General features: G+C 42.1%; 2 protein-coding genes across 7 annotated transcripts in view; both read right to left on the bottom strand.

The window, feature by feature from the left end:
• The window catches only part of lamb2l (laminin, beta 2-like), a 60,848-nt gene extending 56,209 nt beyond the window's left edge, over positions 1-4,639 (bottom strand). For 2 of the 5 annotated variants that reach the window (XM_036988204.1, XM_036988203.1), the window contains exons 1-3: positions 1,041-1,990; positions 609-728; positions 124-221 (exon numbers count right to left, since the gene is read on the bottom strand). The gene's annotated coding sequence lies outside the window, so the exon portion shown is untranslated. Of the gene's footprint in view, positions 1-123; positions 222-608; positions 729-1,040; positions 1,991-2,491; positions 2,586-4,251 lie in introns of those variants that run through there. The other 3 variants (XM_036988206.1, XM_036988207.1, XM_036988205.1) reach the window with 3 other exon arrangements.
• Positions 4,640-6,157: 1,518 nt separating this feature from the next.
• si:rp71-17i16.5 (phosphatidylinositol 4,5-bisphosphate 3-kinase catalytic subunit gamma isoform) lies at positions 6,158-15,857 on the bottom strand. Of its 2 annotated transcripts, none has more exons than XM_021616005.2 (11): positions 15,613-15,857; positions 13,404-15,406; positions 12,956-13,021; positions 12,559-12,784; positions 12,264-12,358; positions 9,299-9,445; positions 9,075-9,165; positions 8,857-8,987; positions 8,532-8,643; positions 7,134-7,291; positions 6,158-6,979 (listed from the first exon to the last, which is right to left on the bottom strand). In XM_021616005.2, exons 2-11 carry the CDS (start codon positions 15,396-15,398, stop codon positions 6,722-6,724), a joined length of 3,279 nt encoding a protein of 1,092 aa, XP_021471680.2. In that variant the 5' UTR covers positions 15,399-15,406; positions 15,613-15,857; the 3' UTR covers positions 6,158-6,721. The 2 variants fall into 2 exon arrangements, with proteins under 2 accessions (XP_021471680.2, XP_021471679.2); XM_021616004.2 differs by having other exon boundaries at positions 13,404-15,411; positions 15,613-15,856.
• Positions 15,858-21,839: the final 5,982 nt, after the last annotated feature.

Below are 21,839 nucleotides of genomic sequence, written 5' to 3'. Positions count from 1 at the left end.
TGAATGCCTTCTGGAAATGTTCCAACCAGTTGCACCACCAAAAAAGGGGACATTTGCACACATCATTTGCATACAACATTGTCACCTAAAAGGGAAGATGTACTTTTGTATTATAACAGTTACCTCCCATGTTCTTCATCAGTAGTGTGTACCAGGTGGGTGAGGAAGTGTGGACAGGAGATGGGTTGAGGAAGTACTCAGCTGTCTCCTTCCCGAACAGCCTACCGAGAGACAGCAGCTGATCAAACAAACACACACACAGTACATACACACACACACCATGCCCTCAGTATATCAACCCATACTTGCATCACACAAACAAACACTTCCGTCCAATTATATTGCCCACATTATATAAAAGAGCAGTGTTGTGGGGATTGTATGATACCCACAGAGATTAATTAATGCATTCTGAAAAAATACCCTGAGAAGACATACAATTCACACCCATAAACACTAATTCACTAATAATTATCTGTAAGTAAACAGATATAATTGGTACATTTAACATCCACACAGTATGCATATGGTTCCAATATACTGTATGTGCAGCATACAGATCTACACTCACTTACTTTAACCCAAAGAAACACACGAACATCCAGTACCTGTGCAGGTAGAGGCAGTAGTCCTGTTCAGTTCCAGCCCCAGTGTTTGGTTCAGATAGGCTGTGACTGCTCCCCAGAACATCTGTCTCAATACCCTCTGTGCTCATATCGACAGGGAAGCTGAACAGGCACAGGGATGGAGTCCTCAGTCAACACCATATTATTTGGTTGAAGGTATTAGTTATTTTCTGTCATTTCCAACTCATCTGTCTTCTATAATCTATACCCAGCGTAACAGCAACAAAGATAAACATCAAAGTCATCACACATCAGAGATCGTGCACTCCCTCATCTCTCCCGTCTACAGGAAGAATTACACAATCAAATCCCTAGCTGTTCTGTCCTCATTTAAGACTGTGCTCATTATCACATGAAATAGAGAGGTGACAGGACCTCACCAATTCAAACAGATAGCTAATATGTAAAACCTACCTCTGTATTAGGTGATGAAAGCTGCTGTGCGGGGCCGTGTGTGTGTGTGCGCAGTTTCCTGCTGGGCTGTTTTCAACTAAACAGAGAAACGCCTCTGTTTCACATCAGTGGTCAGTGTAGAGACACTGCATCTCTCAGCAGCTCCACAGGGCCCTGTTACTCTAGGGGCAGCGGGGTGTTGTTACGCCCACAGAGAGGTGATGGTTGCCAGGCTGCGGGGAGCACCTAATTCCCCTTGTTGGAAGAGAATACAAAAGCTCTCCTGACTCTCAATCACTCTCTCACTGTCTCACATCCTGTCAGATGGAGAGACCTCCATCTGACAGGATGTGTGTGTGTGTGTGTGTGTGTGTGTGTGTGTGTGTGTGTGTGTGTGTGTGTGTGTGTGTGTGTGTGTGTGTGTGTGTCTGTTCCAGTCTAATTATTAACCAAGACTGCGCGCCCAAACTCGCCCTGTTAATCCCAAACCAATCACTAGTCAAAAGGTAACAGAATAGATACATTAGTGAGAGACGACAAGAGAGGGGGTGAGAAAGTCATCTTACATTACGGGCTGAGTAAGACAGAAAGCCTGATTGGAAGAAAAACACGACAAGCAGTGAATACCATAATTAAATAAATTCAGAAACAGAAAGAAAGTAAGAAACCACTAGTCAGATTTGTCACACAAGTAGCATACAGACTATCACATGCAAACACTCTGCTTTGATCCACTCCATTTTCCCCATGCCAAAATTGTTGTGGCATTAAATGTAACCGTTTCAACTAAATGTTAGACCAGTAATGACATATCTCTGCCCCTCTATAAATAAATTAAAACATCTACCTAGCCCTAGGCAGTGTTGCCATAAAATGAGATTCTGGAGATAGCTGGAACAGTTTGATGGCTGAGGTCTCCCTTTCTCTCTGTGTTGACTAAGAGGTGCCATGCCCCTTCAACATAACTGATTTAAAATGGTGCTAGAAAGCCCCAGTCCACTCTGAACACCAGAGGAAATCAGTCATGCTGGAAAACGGCAAAGGTCGCAGATCCCAGGCAGCATCTGTCACATCCCTGGAAAGTGGAAACAGAAGGCCAAATAAAGGCCAGCAATAGTCTAAACAAAAATGTGACTATATAGTCGGTAAAGAAACGTATGCCCATATAATAGTGTCTTACAATGAACTGTGTAGATGTTTGATGATCATGATGTTTGTATTACCAATAGAGAGGATTTAGGCAAATGAGGATACCTAGTTAGTCGTACAACTAAACGCATTCAACTGAAATGTGTCTTCCGCATTTAACCCAAACCCTTTGAATCAGAGAGGTGCTGGCAGATGCATTTCTCTCAATGTTATGTCCTATAATTAACGATACTTTCCTCATTAATATTAAGTCATTTTGGCTTGGCTAATCTATCAGTGGCATTTCCCTCCAAAATATAGGCTGATTGTGGGGCCTTCCGTACCCCTGCAGTAGCCCCCCGTCATGGGGGGGTCAGAGGACGCTGCACCATGTCATAACAGGTTAGCCACGGGCTGCTGCAGCTCAAAGCAGGGACCCTGCAAGAGAACACGACCGTGAAGAGGAACACACACACCATCACATACAGTATATATTCATTATCTTTCCCTCTGGTAATGACATGTAGAAACCAAGGGTATCCATGTAGGTGAACAAGGAGGATTCATTCCGGAAGGATGCAAACAATGAGAGATCTGAGGCTGGAGAAAATCTAAAGAAATCTATGGGGCTCATTATTCTCACATAAAATATAATTATGTCTTGATCAATCACTCAACTAGTTCATTCTGATTTCATTCTCAATCTTCACCTGTGCTCATATTAATGGGTATTCACAGGCAGTGTCTCGCCCCCTAATAACATGCCCCACCACTGCCCCACCCTGCGGAGCGTTCTCATCTCCACGTGGTGACAAAGACAGGTTGTGATGGGGGAGGGCAGGAGATCTAGGGCAGTGGTCTCAAATTATAACGCCCTGGCTATCAGCATGTCTAGCATAGCATAGTGCACAGTATATCATTAGGACAAACCCATTTAAAGTGACCATCAAGACTTGATTATTACTGTTATTTAGCCAGTAGCTATCACATATTTAACAAAATGATGCAAAAGTAGGCTACATTTTTCATAATAATTGCACATAGATTGAAGGCTGCTAGGACAAAACAACTGAGAAAATTCTGACAACCTAGTAATTACACACCATAGATATTTCAGTCAAAACAGATCTCTCCTCTTATGCTGTCAGAAATAATGGCACGAGCAGGGCCTGTAATGGTTATTTAGTCTTTTTAATCCTTCATACAGGGTATATTGGTCTACATCCTGTTCTGTGCTATTTAATCATTGAAAAGAAAAAATGTTACTTCGGTTACTCTAGGTCCATTAAAAAAAACTATTTGATTTGCACCCAAATGCTGTTGTTATACATTAGAAAAGTGAGTAATTGGACCGTGACGCTCGTCATTCTATCCTTGTTTCATATATCTATAGATGGAACATCATTTGTGAAACAGGGAGGGAGATCAATTTCAATTTGGCCTCCGTAACTTGTCCATCACACCTGTCCATCTCTCACAAGGAGCAGTGACCACCATGTGAGACCTTAGAGGACCTTCACTAAACACACCCCAGCCTTGGTTACTCTGATTAGTTTCATATATCTATAGTTATAATCATACCTTTAAGGTTCATCTCTCACAATAACCACCATGTGAGAATCCTCTAGAGGCCATGACTATAATCAAACAAACAAACCCTTGTAAGGAAGACAGTGGAGGAGTATTGATTCAAGGAAAGCAATCAACTCTAAAACAACAACACCCAGCTTCAGTTTCTCTCAGACAGCCACCTCCTGCCCAGTACAGAGTCCAACACCCTGCACAAAGCCGCAGCATGCCATGGCAACACACACTGTGCCACCCCTGTGACTCACACCCATTTCTTGCTGGCACACCGCTGGTATTGTTCTGAGAAAAGCCCCTGAATGGTGACCTAAAACTGAACTATCTAATGAACGGCACCTCTGTTTTAATATCCAGCTCACTGTAACTCTGTCAACGTGCTATGGCGAGAGGATATAGTCCTTGCCCATACTGTTACTCTTCTACATGGATGGACACCCATAGACTTCAATTACTAAATACAACCCCATTTTCATATTTCGCTAGAACTGGACATCCTAGAAGAGAGACATGTACTTACCCCTTGATGCAGTAGGCAGAGTGGTGGCGGTGGTGTCTGAGCTTTGTCTGGTGGCGTGGGCAGGGGGCACCCAGTGCTCCAGAACAGGGCCAATGCCAGGTCAAACCACTAAGCAGCTCTGACACAGTGACACAGAAACACTACACTAAAGGGAGAGGGAGGAGGGGGGGGGGGAGAGTTAACGAGAGGGACAATATAGAAAAGGACAGTAGAGAACATAGAAGAGATGAGGAAAACTAAAAACTAGTATTTGTGGGAAATTGTTTCAAAGGAGACAGATAGATGGATGAAAAAGGCGATGAAGGAGCGAGCTAAGCGACCAGGATCGTTAAAAGAGAGCATCAAATAGAGGGAGGAGAGTGAGTAGAGGAGGCAGGTCCATGCTGCCCCCCTTCACCTCACCACTGTACCCCTAAGTGCCCTAGTCCTACTATCACATGCAGGCTCTCTGTGAGGCTCCACCCACACAGCTTTAATTAACTCTCAAAATGAGGGTTTCTGAGAAACAATCCCTGTCTGCATCATGATGCCATGCTGCCATATTGCCTGTCACTACAGTAGGCCTACACATACAAGTGACGGACAAACATGTACACAAATAGATTAGACCCCCTCACACACACTACATTGTATATCTGTACTAATATACATGCATAACCTCACTATCTCTCACTTCCTTTAGTCACTTTCTTTACTAACACTCACCGTCAATGGTACATAATATATTGTGTCATTCCGGAGTCACTTTTATTGTAAATAAGAATAGAATATGTTTCTAAACACTTCTACATTCATGTGGATTCTACACTGAATAAAAATATAAATGCAACATGTAAAGTGTTGGTCCCATGTTCCATGAGCTGAAATAAAAGATCCCAGAAATGTTCCATATGCACAAGAAGCTTATTTCTCTTAAATTTAGTGCACACATTTGTTTACATCCCTGTTAGTAAACATCTCTCCTTTGCCAAGATTATCCATCCACCTGACAGGTGTGGCATATCAACAAGCAGATTAAACAGCATGATCATTACACAGGTGCACCTTGTGCTGAGGACAATAAAAGGCCACTCTAAAACATGCCGTTTTTTCACACAACACAATGCCACAGATGTCTCAAGTTTTGAGGGAGAGTGTAATTGGCATGCTCACTGCAGGAATGTCCACCAGAGCCCATTGCCAGATAATTGAATGTTCATTTCTCTATCATAAGCTGACTCCATTGTTGTTCTAGAGAATTTGGCAGTACGTCCAACCGGCATCACAACCGTAGACCACGTGTAACCACGCCAGCCCAGGACCTCCACATTTGGCTTCTTCACCTGCGGGATTGTCTGAGGGAGCTGTGGTCCTGAGGAGTATTTCTGTCTATAATAAAGCCCTTTTGTGGTGAAAACTAATTCTGATTGGCTATGACTGGCTGCCAAGTGAGTGGGTCTATGCCCTCCCAGCTCCACCCATGGCTGCACCCCTGTCTAGTCATGTGAAATCCATAGATTAGGGCCTAATTAGTTTATTTCAATTGACTTATTTCCTTAAAAGAACTGTAACTGAGTAAAATCTTTGAAATTGTTGAATTTTTATATTTTTGTTCAGTATACCATGATTACGGAGTCTTGAATTAATTGTGAATAATGATGAGAGAGAAAGTTATTTGTGTGAGACAGACACACAAATATCAAGCCCCCAAGACATGCTAACCTCTCACCATTACAATAACAGGGGAGGTAGGCATTTTGGGGGGCTATGTTATTTGCGTGTCTATGACTTTCTCCCTTATCATTATTCACGATTCATTCAGGATTATCTGTAATCATGGTAGCATCCACATGAATGTAGAAGTGTTCAGAAACATATTCTATTCTTATTTACAATAGAACTGACTCCAAAATGACACAATACATGATTTACCATTCATTTCTATTGGGCATAAAATAATCAGAAACACAACCAAAACAAACAGCAAATGCACCCAACAACTTTTTAGAGTCACATGCTTGATGTAATCATTGTGTGCTGGGAATACGGGACCCAATACTAAACTTTAGACTACTTTAATACACATAAGTACATTTTTTCCAATAATTTGGTCCCCTAAAATGGGCGTACCATGTACAAAAAGTTCTGTAATTTCTAAATAGTTCCCCCGATATATTAAAGCTGACAGTCTGCACTTTAACCTCATAGTCATTGTATCATTTCAAATCAGATATCATTAAGGACATACATTGTCCGCATGCTATCATACCAATTTATTCGAATCAACACAATTTATTCTAGTCAGCTGGAGCATATCGCACAGGTGGAGAACAGCAACCCTCCCTCATGCAGGATTTGAATTTGGCCTGACACTTGAGTACTACATCCTGTCAATGCCAGTTTGTTGTGTAACACCTGATTCTGTTGGGTTTAAAAACAAATGACAAAATCACATGAATCTCAGGCATAAATGGGCTTCTGGAAGTTGGTTCTACTTAATGCCAGCCAACATGTGGATCCACCAGTTGGCTTGAACTGTCCAGCCCAGTTCCTCGCACTTTGCTATCTGCTGGTGGAAGTGGTCCCGTGCGTTGTCCTCCCCCTTGTCGTCCTGCAGTGCGTCCCGGAGGTAGCGCATGTCCTCTGCAGCACTGAGCTCAGGGATCCCCGTCAAGAGCATGAGGGAGAAGAGGGTCACCAGCAGGCGAGAGTGGGAGCGCAGGGACAGGTAGGCCTGGGTACATGTGTCCTGCAAGTGGGGAGAGAATAACCACTCGTTTGACACAACCACACAAACATACACAAACTCAGAAGACAAGGTTAGACAAAATAATAAATAACTTCAGCAGTTATTTAGTCTTCACATTTAAAAGAAAGTGAGGAGCTTCAGATAGGCCGCTTACCCTGAACTTCTGGAAGTAGAGACTGGGTTGACCTTTGATCCTGCCCATGACATAGAGGAAGTCAGGAGTGAGGACAAAGGGGACCCTCTCCCTGCTAACCCCCAGGAACCGTTTGGTGTTCCCCAGGATGTGGCCAAAGTCAATGTGAAACAGATTCCCTTTGGAGCAGAAAAACATGCTTTACATTTATAACACTCCACTCACCATATCAAGAGGACAGGGAATCAATCAACAAAATGTATTCTATAAAGCGCTTTTTACATCAGTCGTTTGTCACAAAGTGCTTTACAGATACCCAGCCTAAAACCACAAACAGCAAGCAATGCAGATTCAGAAGGGACAGGATATGAAAAAGGACAGGATATGAAAAAGGACAGGCTGTTTCATTGAGACTGATGACCTTGCCTTGATTTTTTTTTTTACATTGCAGGTACTGCATGTAAAACGTTTTATATAAAAAACAGTTGCCACTGGCAACTAAATGTACATGCTTCAGTCTGCTTAGAATACATACAAATGCTCATCTTTATTTTGGTCTTTGAATACTGAGCACAAAATAGATTTTGTCAAACAAAAAAACAGATAATGCAGAAAAGGTGAACCTGACATGAGTGAAAAGGTCACCAAAGACGTATATCTAGTGCTGTGTTACTCAACCATGTTCCCTTAAGGCCCACTGTGAATGTTTGAGCAGCTTGGCAAAATGAACTGCTGTTAGTACATCTAATTGGTGCACTAATTAGTCACACAACACACAAATGGTTAATGACAAATCAACAACAAATGTACATATTTTGAACCATTATAATTATTTATATTGGTACATTTTTCACATTTATGTTAAGGATTCTTGTTAATGGAAGTTATTTGCCAAAATGAAAACATGCATAGTGCAATTCATTGGATTCAATTAGGTTGTCAGTACCGGACTAGGCTCTAGGGCTGCTAAAACGAAATAAAAACACTGGAGAATATTGAACCAATGGATGCGTCTATTTTTTCCCAATCCATATGTGTGATGGGTCGGTCTGCACTCAGGCTACAATGGAAGGTTACTGTTGCGTGGGAGAATGAATATGTTTAGGCTTCTATGCCTTCATCAGTGCTCTACAAGCACTGGAACGGACTGATGAAGCCATATAAGCCGAAATATGTGCTGTTTTCTGTTTAGAATGTTTTTGTGCTTTGCACTAGCACCTTTTGCTATTCTTTCGAGCGTGGATCAAATTAGGTTTATTTTTTAATCTCCGCCTCCTTTGTATTCCTTTTCATGGTTTGAGTGCGAGTACCTAGAATGCATTCATCACATATTGGGGGGACAAAATAACACTCTTTTATGCAGTGTCTTCCATTCTTCTTTTCTGTTAGTGAAATGTAAAACACTATTCTCATTCTTACCTTGGTCTGTAATCATGATGTTGTCATTGTGGCGGTCCCCTATCCCCATCACATACGTGGCCACGCAGTATCCAGCACAAGAGTTAACAAACCTCTCCATAGCCTGATAGTGCTGAGATTAGGTGGGAGAAGGTCAGGGATTTGTAAAAGCATGAGCATAAAATGTCACAATGTCACTGGGCAAAAGCGAAATGACTTCTGCACAGCCTCTCATAAACTACTGTATCATGTCTAAGATTGAAAAGGGATTCGTGGAGATAGGAGGTATAGCTATTGATCCATATTGAAATTAGGGAAGAAATTGTGATATGTATGTGTTATTTACAATCTCTTGGAGTGGACACTTCCCCCTGAGCCACTCAAACAGGGCATCGTTCTTGAAGGCTCCTGTTGTGCCTCCTTGGATCCTCTGCAGGGCAGCAATGGTGACGGCATCTCTCACAATCTCTATCATGCCTGAAAACAGATAAGTAAGTGGTTATCAATGATTGTGACACAGTGCATTTTCAATTAGAGACTGAATATTGAACTATTGTTAATTACCTATATTGTATCCTGTAGAGATGCAACCATAGGGCACAAGATTCAGATCCAGTGATTTCTCCTGCCATATAGAATCCATCACCACCAGTGTCTGGAAACATCATACAAATTGATCAATCAAATATAATCAAACATTACCTAACAATTAAATAAAAATACGTTTTAAGTTATATAATCACTTTTTAAATGCCGTATTTTCCACCGATCATTGAGTCTTTACTCACCTGAATCACCAGCATGTCCTGTCGGAGGTCATCCCCCTGTTTGAAGATGATGCCTACAGGGGGACCAGAGGGGCATGGAGAGTCCATGGAGGAAAACTCAAGCCACAGAGGCTTCTTCTTGGAGGCCATAACCTTGCACCTGTCCAGCTAGAGTTGTGGGGATTGGAGGATTGGGAATGGGATTGGCCAGAGGGAAGTGACTGTTAACATATCATAATATGAAATGACAACCAACAACACTATTTATTAAAGGTCATGAACAGTCAAAATCATGTTTTTCATGAACCAACATCGGAGAAGGCCAACACCGGAGAAGGCCAACATCGGAGAAGGCCAACATCGGAGAAGGCCAACACCAGAGAAGGCCAACACCAGAGAAGGCCAACACCGGAGAAGGCCAACATCGGAGAAGGCCAACATCGGAGAAGGCCAACATCGGAGAAGGCCAACACCGGAGAAGGCCAACATCGGAGAAGGCCAACATCGGAGAAGGCCAACATCGGAGAAGGCCAATACCGGAGAAGGCCAACACCAGAGAAGGCCAACACCGGAGAAGGCCAACATCGGAGAAGGCCAACATCGGAGAAGGCCAACACCAGAGAAGGCCAACACCAGAGAAGGCCAACACCGGAGAAGGCCAACATCGGAGAAGGCCAACACCGGAGAAGGCCAACATCGGAGAAGGCCAACATCGGAGGTGTGTTTGCAGAGGGGCGTGGTTTACATAGCTAGTTAGCTACTCTACTGGTGCCAAAATTTGACTGTAGGGTGTCAGCAAATATAATTAAATTGTTACACTTCATCTATGGCAAAGATACTAATGTTTTCCTTTTGATTTGTGTCTAGTGTTTGCTAGTTACTGGCTAGCTAGGTCTTTAGCCAGCATGGAACAAAATAGGAGGGAAGGATCGTTCAAAATTTAACGCAGTTGTCATGTCAACATATCCATCACTGCATCACAAGAGACATGTCAAATTGGAGATACAGTGCCTTGCGAAAGTATTCGGCCCCCTGGAACTTTGCGACCTTTTGCCACATTTCAGGCTTCAAACATAAAGATATAAAACTGTATTTTTTTGTGAAGAATCAACAACAAGTGGGACACAATCATGAAGTGGAACGACATTTATTGGATATTTCAAACTTTTTTAACAAATCAAAAACTGAAAAATTGGGCGTGCAAAATTATTCAGCCCCCTTAAGTTAATACTTTGTAGCGCCACCTTTTGCTGTGATTACAGCTGTAAGTCGCTTGGGGTATGTCTCTATCAGTTTTGCACATCGAGAGACTGACATTTTTTCCCATTCCTCCTTGCAAAACAGCTCGAGCTCAGTGAGGTTGGATGGAGAGCATTTGTGAACAGCAGTTTTCAGTTCTTTCCACAGATTCTCGATTGGATTCAGGTCTGGACTTTGACTTGGCCATTCTAACACCTGGATTTGTTTATTTTTGAACCATTCCATTGTAGATTTTGCTTTATGTTTTGGATCATTGTCTTGTTGGAAGACAAATCTCCATCCCAGTCTCAGGTCTTTTGCAGACTCCATCAGGTTGTCTTCCAGAATGGTCCTGTATTTGGCTCCATCCATCTTCCCATCAATTTTAACCATCTTCCCTGTCCCTGCTGAAGAAAAGCAGGCCCAAACCATGATGCTGCCACCACCATGTTTGACAGTGGGGATGGTGTGTTCAGCTGTGTTGCTTTTACGCCAAACATAACATTTTGCATTGTTGCCAAAAAGTTCAATTTTCGTTTCATCTGACATAAGCACCTTCTTCCACATGTTTGGTGTGTCTCCCAGGTGGCTTGTGGCAAACTTTAAAAGACACTTTTTATGGATATCTTTAAGAAATGGCTTTCTTCTTGCCACTCTTCCATAAAGGCCAGATTTGTGCAATATACGACTGATTGTTGTCCTATGGACAGAGTCTCCCACCTCAGCTGTAGATCTCTGCAGTTCATCCAGAGTGATCATGGGCCTCTTGGCTGCATCTCTGATCAGTCTTCTCCTTGTATGAGCTGAAAGTTTAGAGGGACGGTCTTGGTAGATTTGCAGTGGTCTGATACTCCTTCCATTTCAATATTATCGCTTGCACAGTGCTCCTTGGGATGTTTAAAGCTTGGGAAATATTTTTGTATCCAAATCCGGCTTTAAACTTCTTCACAACAGTATCTCGGACCTGCCTGGTGTGTTCCCTGTTCTTCATGATGCTCTCTGCGCTTTTAACGGACCTCTGAGACTATCACAGTGCAGGTGCATTTATACGGAGACTTGATTACACACAGGTGGATTGTATTTATCATCATTAGTCATTTAGGTCAACATTGGATCATTCAGAGATCCTCACTGAACTTCTGGAGAGAGTTTGCTGCACTGAAAGTAAAGGGGCTGAATAATTTTGCACGCCCAATTTTTCAGTTTTTGATTTGTTAAAAAAGTTTGAAATATCCAATAAATGTCGTTCCACTTCATGATTGTGTCCCACTTGTTGTTGATTCTTCACAAAAAAATACAGTTTTATATCTTTATGTTTGAAGCCTGAAATCTGGCAAAAGGTCGCAAAGTTCAAGGGGGCCGAATACTTTCGCAAGGCACTGTATACATTTTTTTACACAATTGATGCAATTTCAATGTTGTTTGAGTTTATTTGTTAATAACCAAATTTGAATGACATAATTTTACTGCAACATTACTCACTACACTATATCCAAGTTTCTTGACATAGGCGTTTCAAAGAGCTGTCAGTCAATGCGAGCTCATGAATATAAGCTCCACACCCACTCAACCTGTTTCAAACTTCCTGGTACATCAAGTTCAATTTCACCTGAGAACTCATTGAAGTTAGAGTGTAAAATACATGGGGGGTTAGAATCACAGTAAGTTGTTTTTGTGACCCTGACAGCAACAACACATTCTGGCTAAAATGTCCCTTCCTGCCATACAGAAACTGAATTAACCTTACCAGGATTCTGCCTGCTCTGATGCGTGGGTCAAAGGGCACTTGGAAGTCTGATGGGAGATTACATGTCCTCAGGAGCTCCTGAAGCTTCTGGGCAGCTGGGGAACAAACAATCTGTTACCAGCTTTATATGATTCGATCAAATTTGATTTTATAACACTCCAAAGGCAAGTGTATGAACATTCCAATGTTCACAGCAATATATTTATTCCACTCTGACCCAATGGAATTTGTTCTATTTATATTCTATGACATGTTCTATGTTCTACATCCCAGTGGAGCCAGGCCAGAACCCCACCTGTGGATGGGAGGTCCGTCTTGTCAGGGTAGAGTCTCTTGACCACACTGGCCACCTCATGTAGTGCCTCCACAGCCTGCACCTGGTTGATGAAACTGCTCAGCATGGCCTGGCCACAGCCCAGCAGGTAGGCCTCTAGCACCACAGCCATACGCTGACGGAAGAACGGGCAGCCCTCCACCTCACTGCGCAGGTACCAGAAGAAGAAGTGGCCAATCCTCTTGCTCTGTACGCCAGAGGAAAGTTAATTGAAGTATATCTTACTATAGATAATGTATGTTATTTATGCATTACAAGCATAGCAGGGTACAGGTTCACTCCCGTGACCCCAATAAATCACAGTCAATAAATTCCTTGGAAACTAAAACATAGAAGTTCACACACACATGTCACATACTCTGAGAGCCCTTTGGATGAGGAATCTAGCCAGGAAGCTGTCATGGTAAGGCTCCACTTTGAGAGTCTATGAAAAGAGAGAAATAATAACACAATACTGTAAACAAACATCCCAGTGTGCACAGTGAAAACTATGTCAATGTTTGCTGAGCAACATGAATGAGTGACTTCTTGGTAACAATTGTTACTCCTTTGTATTCTACCAAACAAAATGTTATGCTACGTGCACCAAATACAATGGATGTAGACTTAACAGAGAAATGTTTGCTTACAATACAATTGTCCAGTTCTAAGAAATGCCAGGTAATAACCAGGCTGTAAAATAACATGTTATCCATAGATATCCGATAATTAAAGACTTATTTCAAATCGCTTTTTTTTCAATGTACAGAAGGACAAATCAATCATTTGATTCCATCTATTACATATTTGTCCCCTATTCAACGTACCTGCACCAGCTGCAGCAGATATTTCAGCATCTCATCATTAGACAAGCTCTCCAGTCTCTGGACAGCCAGCTTCCTGACCCTCTCATCAGCAAAGTCCACACTGAGCAGCTCCAGGGCCACGGAGACATCCAGGTCTGGGGGTTCCCAGTGACTCAGCAGCCAGTGGACATCCTGCACAGAGCTGGGTCTTAGCCAGTCTACGCTGCGCAGGAACTGGGGGAGGTTAGAGGCATACTGGACACTCTCCTCCCTGAACCTTCTCAGACGGGCCCTGTCTGTGGTCACTGGGGACGAGGAGGATCTGGCAAACGTGTCGCTCGCGATGGGAGACAGGCTTTTATCAGATAAGCTGGAGTTGGGTGAGGATGAGGGGAAAGACTGACCAAGAGGGGAGCAGGATCCAGGGGAGGTTGTGCTGTGAGGGAGAACCACAGGGAAACTGTAGCGGTCCAGGAGGAAGGTGATAGCCATGGATTCTGCCACGTCTGGGTTGGTGGCAGAGGAAAGCTTATCCGCCTTATAGGTAAAAGCCTCTTCCTCCAGCTCGGGATAGGCCCACATGTGAAGGGTGTGTGGCCCTTGGCTGAGGACGGACCTGTGGTCTATCAGAAGGAGATTCACAAAGTACAGCAGCTTTCCCTTCCCTCTCTGGTAGTCTGGAGCTTTAAGACCAGAGGCTGGGGATTTGAATTCCTTTGTTGCGGCGCTATCATGGGTGCAAGCATTGATGGTCAGGCCCAGCTTAGCTCCACGGGGAAGATCCCTGAGGAGGATATCAAACTCCAACCACTCGTTCCACAGAACTTCATCAGCAAAGGCCTTGGGTGTGGAACAAACAGAGGTTACCACCTTGCTCCCGTAGAGGATAGAGGCCTCCACGTGGATGAACTGAGGAGGCTTGCCAGGGGGTTGGGGTATGTCGAAGCCCAGGAGCTTCACTCTGAACTTGCGGTTGCAGTCCCAGAGTGAAATCATGAGGATGTCGTCCACATCCTTTCCCTCCAGGGCCAGCTCCTCATGGGAGCTGGAAAGCCCAGTGAAGCTGTCCACAAGGGGCCAGTCTTCAGCCCTCACAGTGTCCTCATCAAGCTGCGCCATGGGGACCACAGACAGATGAAGCGCCTGCATGGACTTCAGACACTGCCGTACCCACAGGGAGTCAGAGAAAGGGAAGTCTCCAGAGAGGAACTCCTCCCTGCCACAGACCTTGAGAACCATGTCACCAGACTCACATTCCAGAGCATGGTCTACCATGATTTCTCGGAAGACCTTTATGAGACCTTCAGGTGTTATATTAAAATCCACCTTTACACTGAAGCACACGTCATTGTGATGCATGGTGACTGATATCTTTCGGCTGAGCTGTTCCTCCTGGACTTTTGGGAAGGGGGCTGAGGTGGTCCATGGCTCTGTTGCATAGGCCCTGGCATCCCGCCTTCTTAGCTCTTCCTGGCGTGGAGAAGCCAGCTTCCTGCGTGTGAAGCTGAGCTCGCCGAGCCTATTTGCTGCTACTGTATCCAGGTCATGGCCAATCAGGTTGACCAGGGTACGGTGGTGGCTCTGCCTCTCCTCTGTGTCATCTGGCTGAGGCGACACCACTATGCAAGCTACCTGCCGTCCCCGGGAGTCACGTGACCATGGTACATCCAGAGTCCGGAGAACCTGGCAGTCGTCAAAGATCTCATACCAGTCCTCTCCCTTGGGGTAAAGCAGTATGAACTTTTCAGGGTCCAACAGGCTTAATGGATCGGGATGGCAGTTCAGCTCTTGAGTTTGCATGCAGATACGAAGACGTAGCTGATGTACACTGCATTGTGCTGGTAGCCTCGCCACTACCAGGACTTTCTCTTGCCTCTCCCCAGCCTGGAGGCCCTTACCTGGGCGTAACTCACAGATGAACTCCAGGCTGTTCTCAGAGCAGCTGGCTCCAGACGTATCTGTTGCAAAATCTGCATATTCCCTGATGCCTTGACCAGAGTTTGATTCAGTCGCCATTCAATCTCCTAGACTAACAAGAAAAACAATGATCTAGAATTAAAAGCTTTTCTCGTTTTGATACTGTGCATAGACTGCACGCTCACAGACACACAATGGCCTACACATAATTCCCACCTTTCAATGAGACAGTTAATCTGAAATTGTAGATTAGAATGACATCTTACTTGATGATAGAAAGCTTTACTTTCAGATGAACTATAAAAAATCTCACCTGAACAGATTTGTCCTTCCTAGTTCCTTTACCACAGCAACAATGAATGACTGACTCCGTGTGTACGTAGTTAAATAAAACATTCCCCTTCTGTAATTCTTGGATACTTCCTCATTCCTTTTTGAGTTGCTACCCATAAGTCAAGTCAAAGAGAAATAAATCCTTGTAATGGCCTGATAAGGAGTTCCTCTATTGTGGTGTGATAAGAGTTTACTGTAAACTGATAGGTAACCTAACAGAGGAAGCATTACCAGTAAGGTCCCTGTGGATTGAAACATGCACGCATGAAAGTACAGAGACGATAACAAAGCATTTGTACATTTGTGCAAACCTGTTTAGCTTGTTGTTACTCATAGCTCAAATGCTTTCCATCCTGGCATGCAAAAGATTTTTTAGTTAGTGTATTTTCATACTTGGTCCCTTTCAGCCAATTTGTGTGAACTCGGCGCAGTTCTCTTAATTTTTTGTGCAGTGTGACCACTCCAAAGGAACTCTGACTACTCAAAAGAGCCCCCGAAGCGAACCGAAGTGAGACCACCAGTTCGGTTCCGAGTTCAGTTCGCTTGAATTCCTCGGTTCGGTTCCCTTTTTTAGGGCAATGTGAACACAAAGCTCATCAGATTCACTTGTCATTGTTCCCGTACCCAGAGTGTGAATTACGGGAGAGTTAGGTTCCTGAATTTAGACATGAGCTCCTCTAAAGGCAACAAAAGTCAAACTTTGTGGAGGTCTCTTTGAGTTGCACCCCACCCATTCTTCTGCCCTCAGAACAGCCTCAATACATCAGGGCATGGACTCTACCAGGTGTCTAAAGCATTCCACAGGGATGCTGGCCTATGTTGACTCCAATGCAGTTTGGGTGGTGGACCACTCTTGATACACACGGGAAACTGTTGAGAGTGAGAAACCCAGCAGCATTGCAGTTCTTGACACAAACCGGTGCGCCTGGCACCTACTACCATACCACTGCCCATTCTCACTCTGAATGGCACACATACACAATCCATGTCTCAATTGTCTCAAGGCTTAAAAATCCTTCTTTAATCTGTCTCCTCCCCTTCATCTACAATGATAGAAGTGGATTTAGCAAGTGACATCAATAAGAGATAATAGCTTTCACCTGGTTAGACTATGTAATGGAAAGAGCAGGTGTTCTTAATGTTTTGTATACTCAATGTAATTTGTACTCTGCCTGCACTACACTAGACTACTGCAACACCTTTCCCCTTGCCATAACCCCTCACATTGGTGCCATAAAAGAGAGAACATGATGATGTGCTCTTTTTGGCTGTTGATTAGTGATTGTCAAGGATGAACAGATATTCCAAAATCTATGCGGAGCTTTAGTTCAAGATTACTTGTTTGCAATATGTGATCAATAGGCTACGAGAGCTTCATACGCTGTTTATTGATTGTGGGGTTTGAATAGTGTGAGAAGACAACAGCATATTTGGTGAGAATCACAACAAAGGGTGCAACGTCAACTCTTGCTCTTAAAGGGGCAGTAGCCTACATTGGGAGTACAATTTTCAATAACAGCATTATGTAATATGCAGTTATGATTCTTCTATTTGTTCTGAGATTGATTATTTTAAAGAGGACTACAGTATATGTGAAAACACCCTCTGTGAGCAGCGACCACACTATCACCTGATCGTACAAGGAAATGAATGAAAAGGAAAACAGCCACAGTGAGAATGCCTTACAAATGGTTACATTGTAGCTAACAATTGCAGCTGTCAATGTACATTTAGATTTCTAATGTATTCATCTTATCTTTTTTACATGTTGTCATAGTGCTCCTGACGTAATCACTTCAACTTCTAACATATCCTGATAATAGTGGTTGAGAATCCACTATTAACTTACTTTATGGCTTCAGGAGATTAATTAGAGTACCATGGTAACAACACAATACAGCCCCTGGCTTATACACTGTATAGGCAGATGAGGCAGATCTGAAATGACCTGGGGTCTGTTCTTGTCTTGGCTCTCATTTCTCACATTGTTCTCAGATGACTATAGCATTAAATCAAGGTAAGTCTTAAGTTCATCGTCAAATGTTAGCCGAGTCTTGTTTGGCCAGCTTTATGTGAGCCAGTTTGAGACTACAGAGGCTGGCTCACAAGGCTAATGCAATGATACTGGCTAAACGGGTAATAAAACTCTTAAAGATCGGAAACTTAAAAAAAAAAAATTACGCCTAAAATGACATACCCAAATCTAACTGCCTGTAGCTCAGGACCTGAAGCAAGGATATGCATATTTTTGATACCATTTGAAATGAAACACTTTGAAGTTTGTGGAAATCTGAAATTATGTAGGAAAATATAACACATTAGATCTGGTAAAAGATAAAACAAACAAAAAAACTGCCGTTTTCTGTTTTAATTTCTTCCATCATCTTTGAAATGCAAGAGAAAGGACATACAATAAGATGGGCAGAAAGGTTAAATTCTTGATAATCTAACTGCACTGCCCAATTTACACTAGCTATTACAGTGAAAGAATATGCTATTGTTAGAGGAGAGTGCACAATTTTGAACATGAAAAGTTATTCATAAACAAATTAGGAACATTTGGGCAGTCTTGATACAACATTTTGAACAGAAATACAATAGTTCATTGGATCAGTCTAAAACTTTTCACATACATTTTAAATTGCACCTGGGCTGGAATAATACATTATGGCCTTTCTCTTGCATTTCAAAGATGAGGGTACAAAAAGATACAAAAGAACGGTTGGTTGTTTCTTTGTATCATCTTTTAGCAGATCTATTGTGTTATATTCTACAACATTCCTTTTACATTTACATAAACTTCAAAGTGTTTCCTTTCAAATCGTGCCAATAATATGCAGAACCTTGCTTCAGAGCCTGAGCTACAGGAAGTTAGATTTGGGTATGACATTTTAGGCGAAAATTGGAAAAAAAGGGGCGAATCCCATTAAGTAAAAAAATAAATCTCAAAAAGATAGGTGTCAAAATTATTGGCACCCCTAAAGATTATTATAAATAAAAACAAGTTAATTAAATCTGCATTAACATTCTACTTTTTAAAATTAATCCCAATTTAAGGAACTGTATTGTGGGGTATAAAAATGAGGTAAAACACATGTAAAAATCCCTTTTACATGTGGCAAAGAACTTACAAACTAAAAGAGACAAATGGGTGTTGACCTTCATAAATCAAGCAATGGGTACAAAAAAAATACTAAAAAAACAAATATACCACTTACCACTATTAAGGGAAGAATTACTGGAACAGTGGTAACCTTGCCTGGTATTGGATGCATGAGGGTTCGGGAGGCAAAGAAAAATCTAAGGGCCAAAGTTGGAGAATTATAGAACTTGGTCTCATCTTCGGGTCACTAAGTCTCCAAATCTACAGTTAGACACCACCTCCATGCCAATAAGCTCTTTGGAAGTGTTGCCAGAAAAAAATAACTTTATTGAGAGAAACTAAGAAATGGAAAGGCCTAGAGTTAGCTACACGGCATTGGTGCTTGAATTGGAACCACTACTATGGTCAGATGACATGAAAATAGAGCTTTTGGCCCTAAGCACACATCAAAATTCACAAAGAAATGGTTCATTGACCACAAAATCAACATCAACAGTTTCCGGACCTGAACCCCATTGGAAACCTGTGGTTTGAATTGAAGGGGACAGTCCATATCAGCAGACAAAGGATATCAAGGACCTGGAAAGGTTCTGAAAGGAGGAATGGTCTAAGTATTCCAATGTATTCTTCAATCTCATGAAACATTTTAGAAAAAGTCTCAGTGCCATTAATCTCGCAAGGTGAGGGTGCCAGAGTATTGTAAACAGTTGTGTAAGTATAAAATAATAGAATTAAAATATATATAATTTGGAGCATGCAATATAGCTCAGTATTTGTATTATTTATTTTATTACGTTTTTTTTGCTCATCTTTATCAGTTGCCAATCATTTTGCACCTAACTGCAGTTAATTTACAACACTACATTATAGAAATCTACTAAGAAGATCCTGTTGATAGACATTTTAATTATACTTGTGCTTTATTGTTGTTATTCGTATAACATCATTGTCGGTGTCGGTATCTTTATGTTAAGGTTAGGTTTCGGGGAAGGGTTAGCTAACATGCTAATTAGCTAAAATAATAAAGTTGTCCATAATGAGTGTCCATAATGAGAGTCAAACATGCAACCTTTGGGTTGATAGACGTTTGCATTATATGCCCACCCATTTACCCAGGTGGCTAGACATTTGTTATATGCCCACCCATCCACCCAGCACGACTTTCGTTTTTTTGCCATAAGTAATCTTCTGGCTTATGTAACCATACCAAACGTAATTTATGTTTACTGTGGATGTATGTTTACTGTGTTATATCTAGTCTATGAGACTAGGCTGAACACACAAACGACACACACACACACACACTCAGATTTTGATGCCAGCAGGGTCTTCCCACCAATTTAGAGCCTTTTGAGAAGTATAACTTGGTAAAACATGGCTCACTCCCACCATATTTTTTCCCTTCAGCCCTGACATTCAAACTGCACTTCTCTAGACCCGAGGTTATCACATCCATCCAGTTGATCCAGCTGGAATGACTGTTTTAGCATTTGGGCATAGTTGTTGGTGGAGCAGTGTCCATGTTTATGCGATAACGGGCATGTAACACTAGGGGGTCCAAGAGAGTTTCAATGGCTCTGCAGAAGAAGAGAGGACATTTGTAAAATAGCAGCAGGTCAAATTATTCCTAAATTCTACCAAGCAACAGGGTAGTGATTGCAATGAGAACCACTACAACCCATTTGTAAATAGACAATGATCAATTATCATGCAATATCCACTGACACTCTCATCTGCATGAAAATAATAAAATAAAATTCAAAAATTTAACAAGGCAAGTCAGTTAAGAACACATTCTTATTTACAATGACAGCCGAGGAACAGTGGGTTAACTGCCTGTTCAGGGGAAGAACGACAGATCTTCACCTTTTCAGCTTGGGTATTTGATCTAGCAACCTTTCAGTTTTTAGCCCAACGCTCTAACCACGAGCATACCTGCGGCCCCACAATATATCTTGCAAATTAGGGTTCAAATCAGGGTTCTGGCCACCCGCGGGACAAATCCGGCCCACCAGCAATATTAGTTGGCCCCCCAAATTAATTATTTTCTTCATACAAAAAAAAACATTTAAAAAAATATCGGAACCGAGATGCAAAAACTCCCAAATGCGATTTCCCAATAAGGAAGTTACACAACCTAAATAATGCAAAAGTTAGATTTTAACTTAACCCTTATGCTTCGCTGAAAACAATTTTACATCCATTGTGGTATGGGTCAGATTGACTCGCACAGTTTAAACACACTCAAGACAGTAAAAGAGGAAGTAAACACATCCAAAACTTTATTTAGAAAGAAATACAAGAACATTTGATTTCAAAAACTCTATATTTAAGAACTATTTGTTAAACATATTTCCTTTCTCACAAACAAGCATTTTCTGTTTGGAGCTCTTTGAGTGTTTGTGTCAGAGATCTGCTGCTCTCGCACAGAGAAGGAGAAGCTTGGGAATGCTCCTTTTCACACTAACATAATTATAAAAGTGCAACCAGAACCAGTCAAAACAAAGTACGTCAGACACTTGTTAATTTTGTACCTGTGCAAATATCGATACACATGAAAGCCTCCGGTTCAAAATGACCCACCACATATTTGTATACAAAAACTACACACACACTCCACAACACATCAGTGTCCACATTTTGAAGTTAGGTTCATGACCCTGAATGAGGAAAAGTAATTTAATGGAGAAAAAGACGCTAACTAGTAATTTAGACAAGTCAAAGGTGGAAATGCATCAAATTGAACCGCAACATAAGGGTTAATTCACAAGGAGAGAGAATGCAGGACACTATTAAAGCATATTGTGGTGCTGTAACGTACACCTGCAACCGCAGAGCAATCCATAGGAGGTGAACAGAGCCTGGTGCTGAAAATATAGCTAACTTGCTATGCAAGTGTTGCACAGCAACAGATGGAGAAATCCTACATCAGTCGAGTAATTCATTTCAACAATAATCTTGACTTTACAAATAACAAGAGGGCTTAATTGGAGTCTTTCTTCCGAACCTAGACCTTTATAAAAATAACTTAACAGGCTGAGGTATGAGGCGTAACAGCACCTTTTTACAATACATTTTTTTAAATTACGTGTGATTTTTTTTAT

This window comes from Oncorhynchus mykiss, chromosome 9 (assembly GCF_013265735.2).
Source record: "Oncorhynchus mykiss isolate Arlee chromosome 9, USDA_OmykA_1.1, whole genome shotgun sequence".
In the NCBI taxonomy this organism is placed as follows: Eukaryota; Metazoa; Chordata; class Actinopteri; order Salmoniformes; family Salmonidae; genus Oncorhynchus; species Oncorhynchus mykiss.
This window is presented reverse-complemented; position numbering and strand designations above follow the sequence as displayed.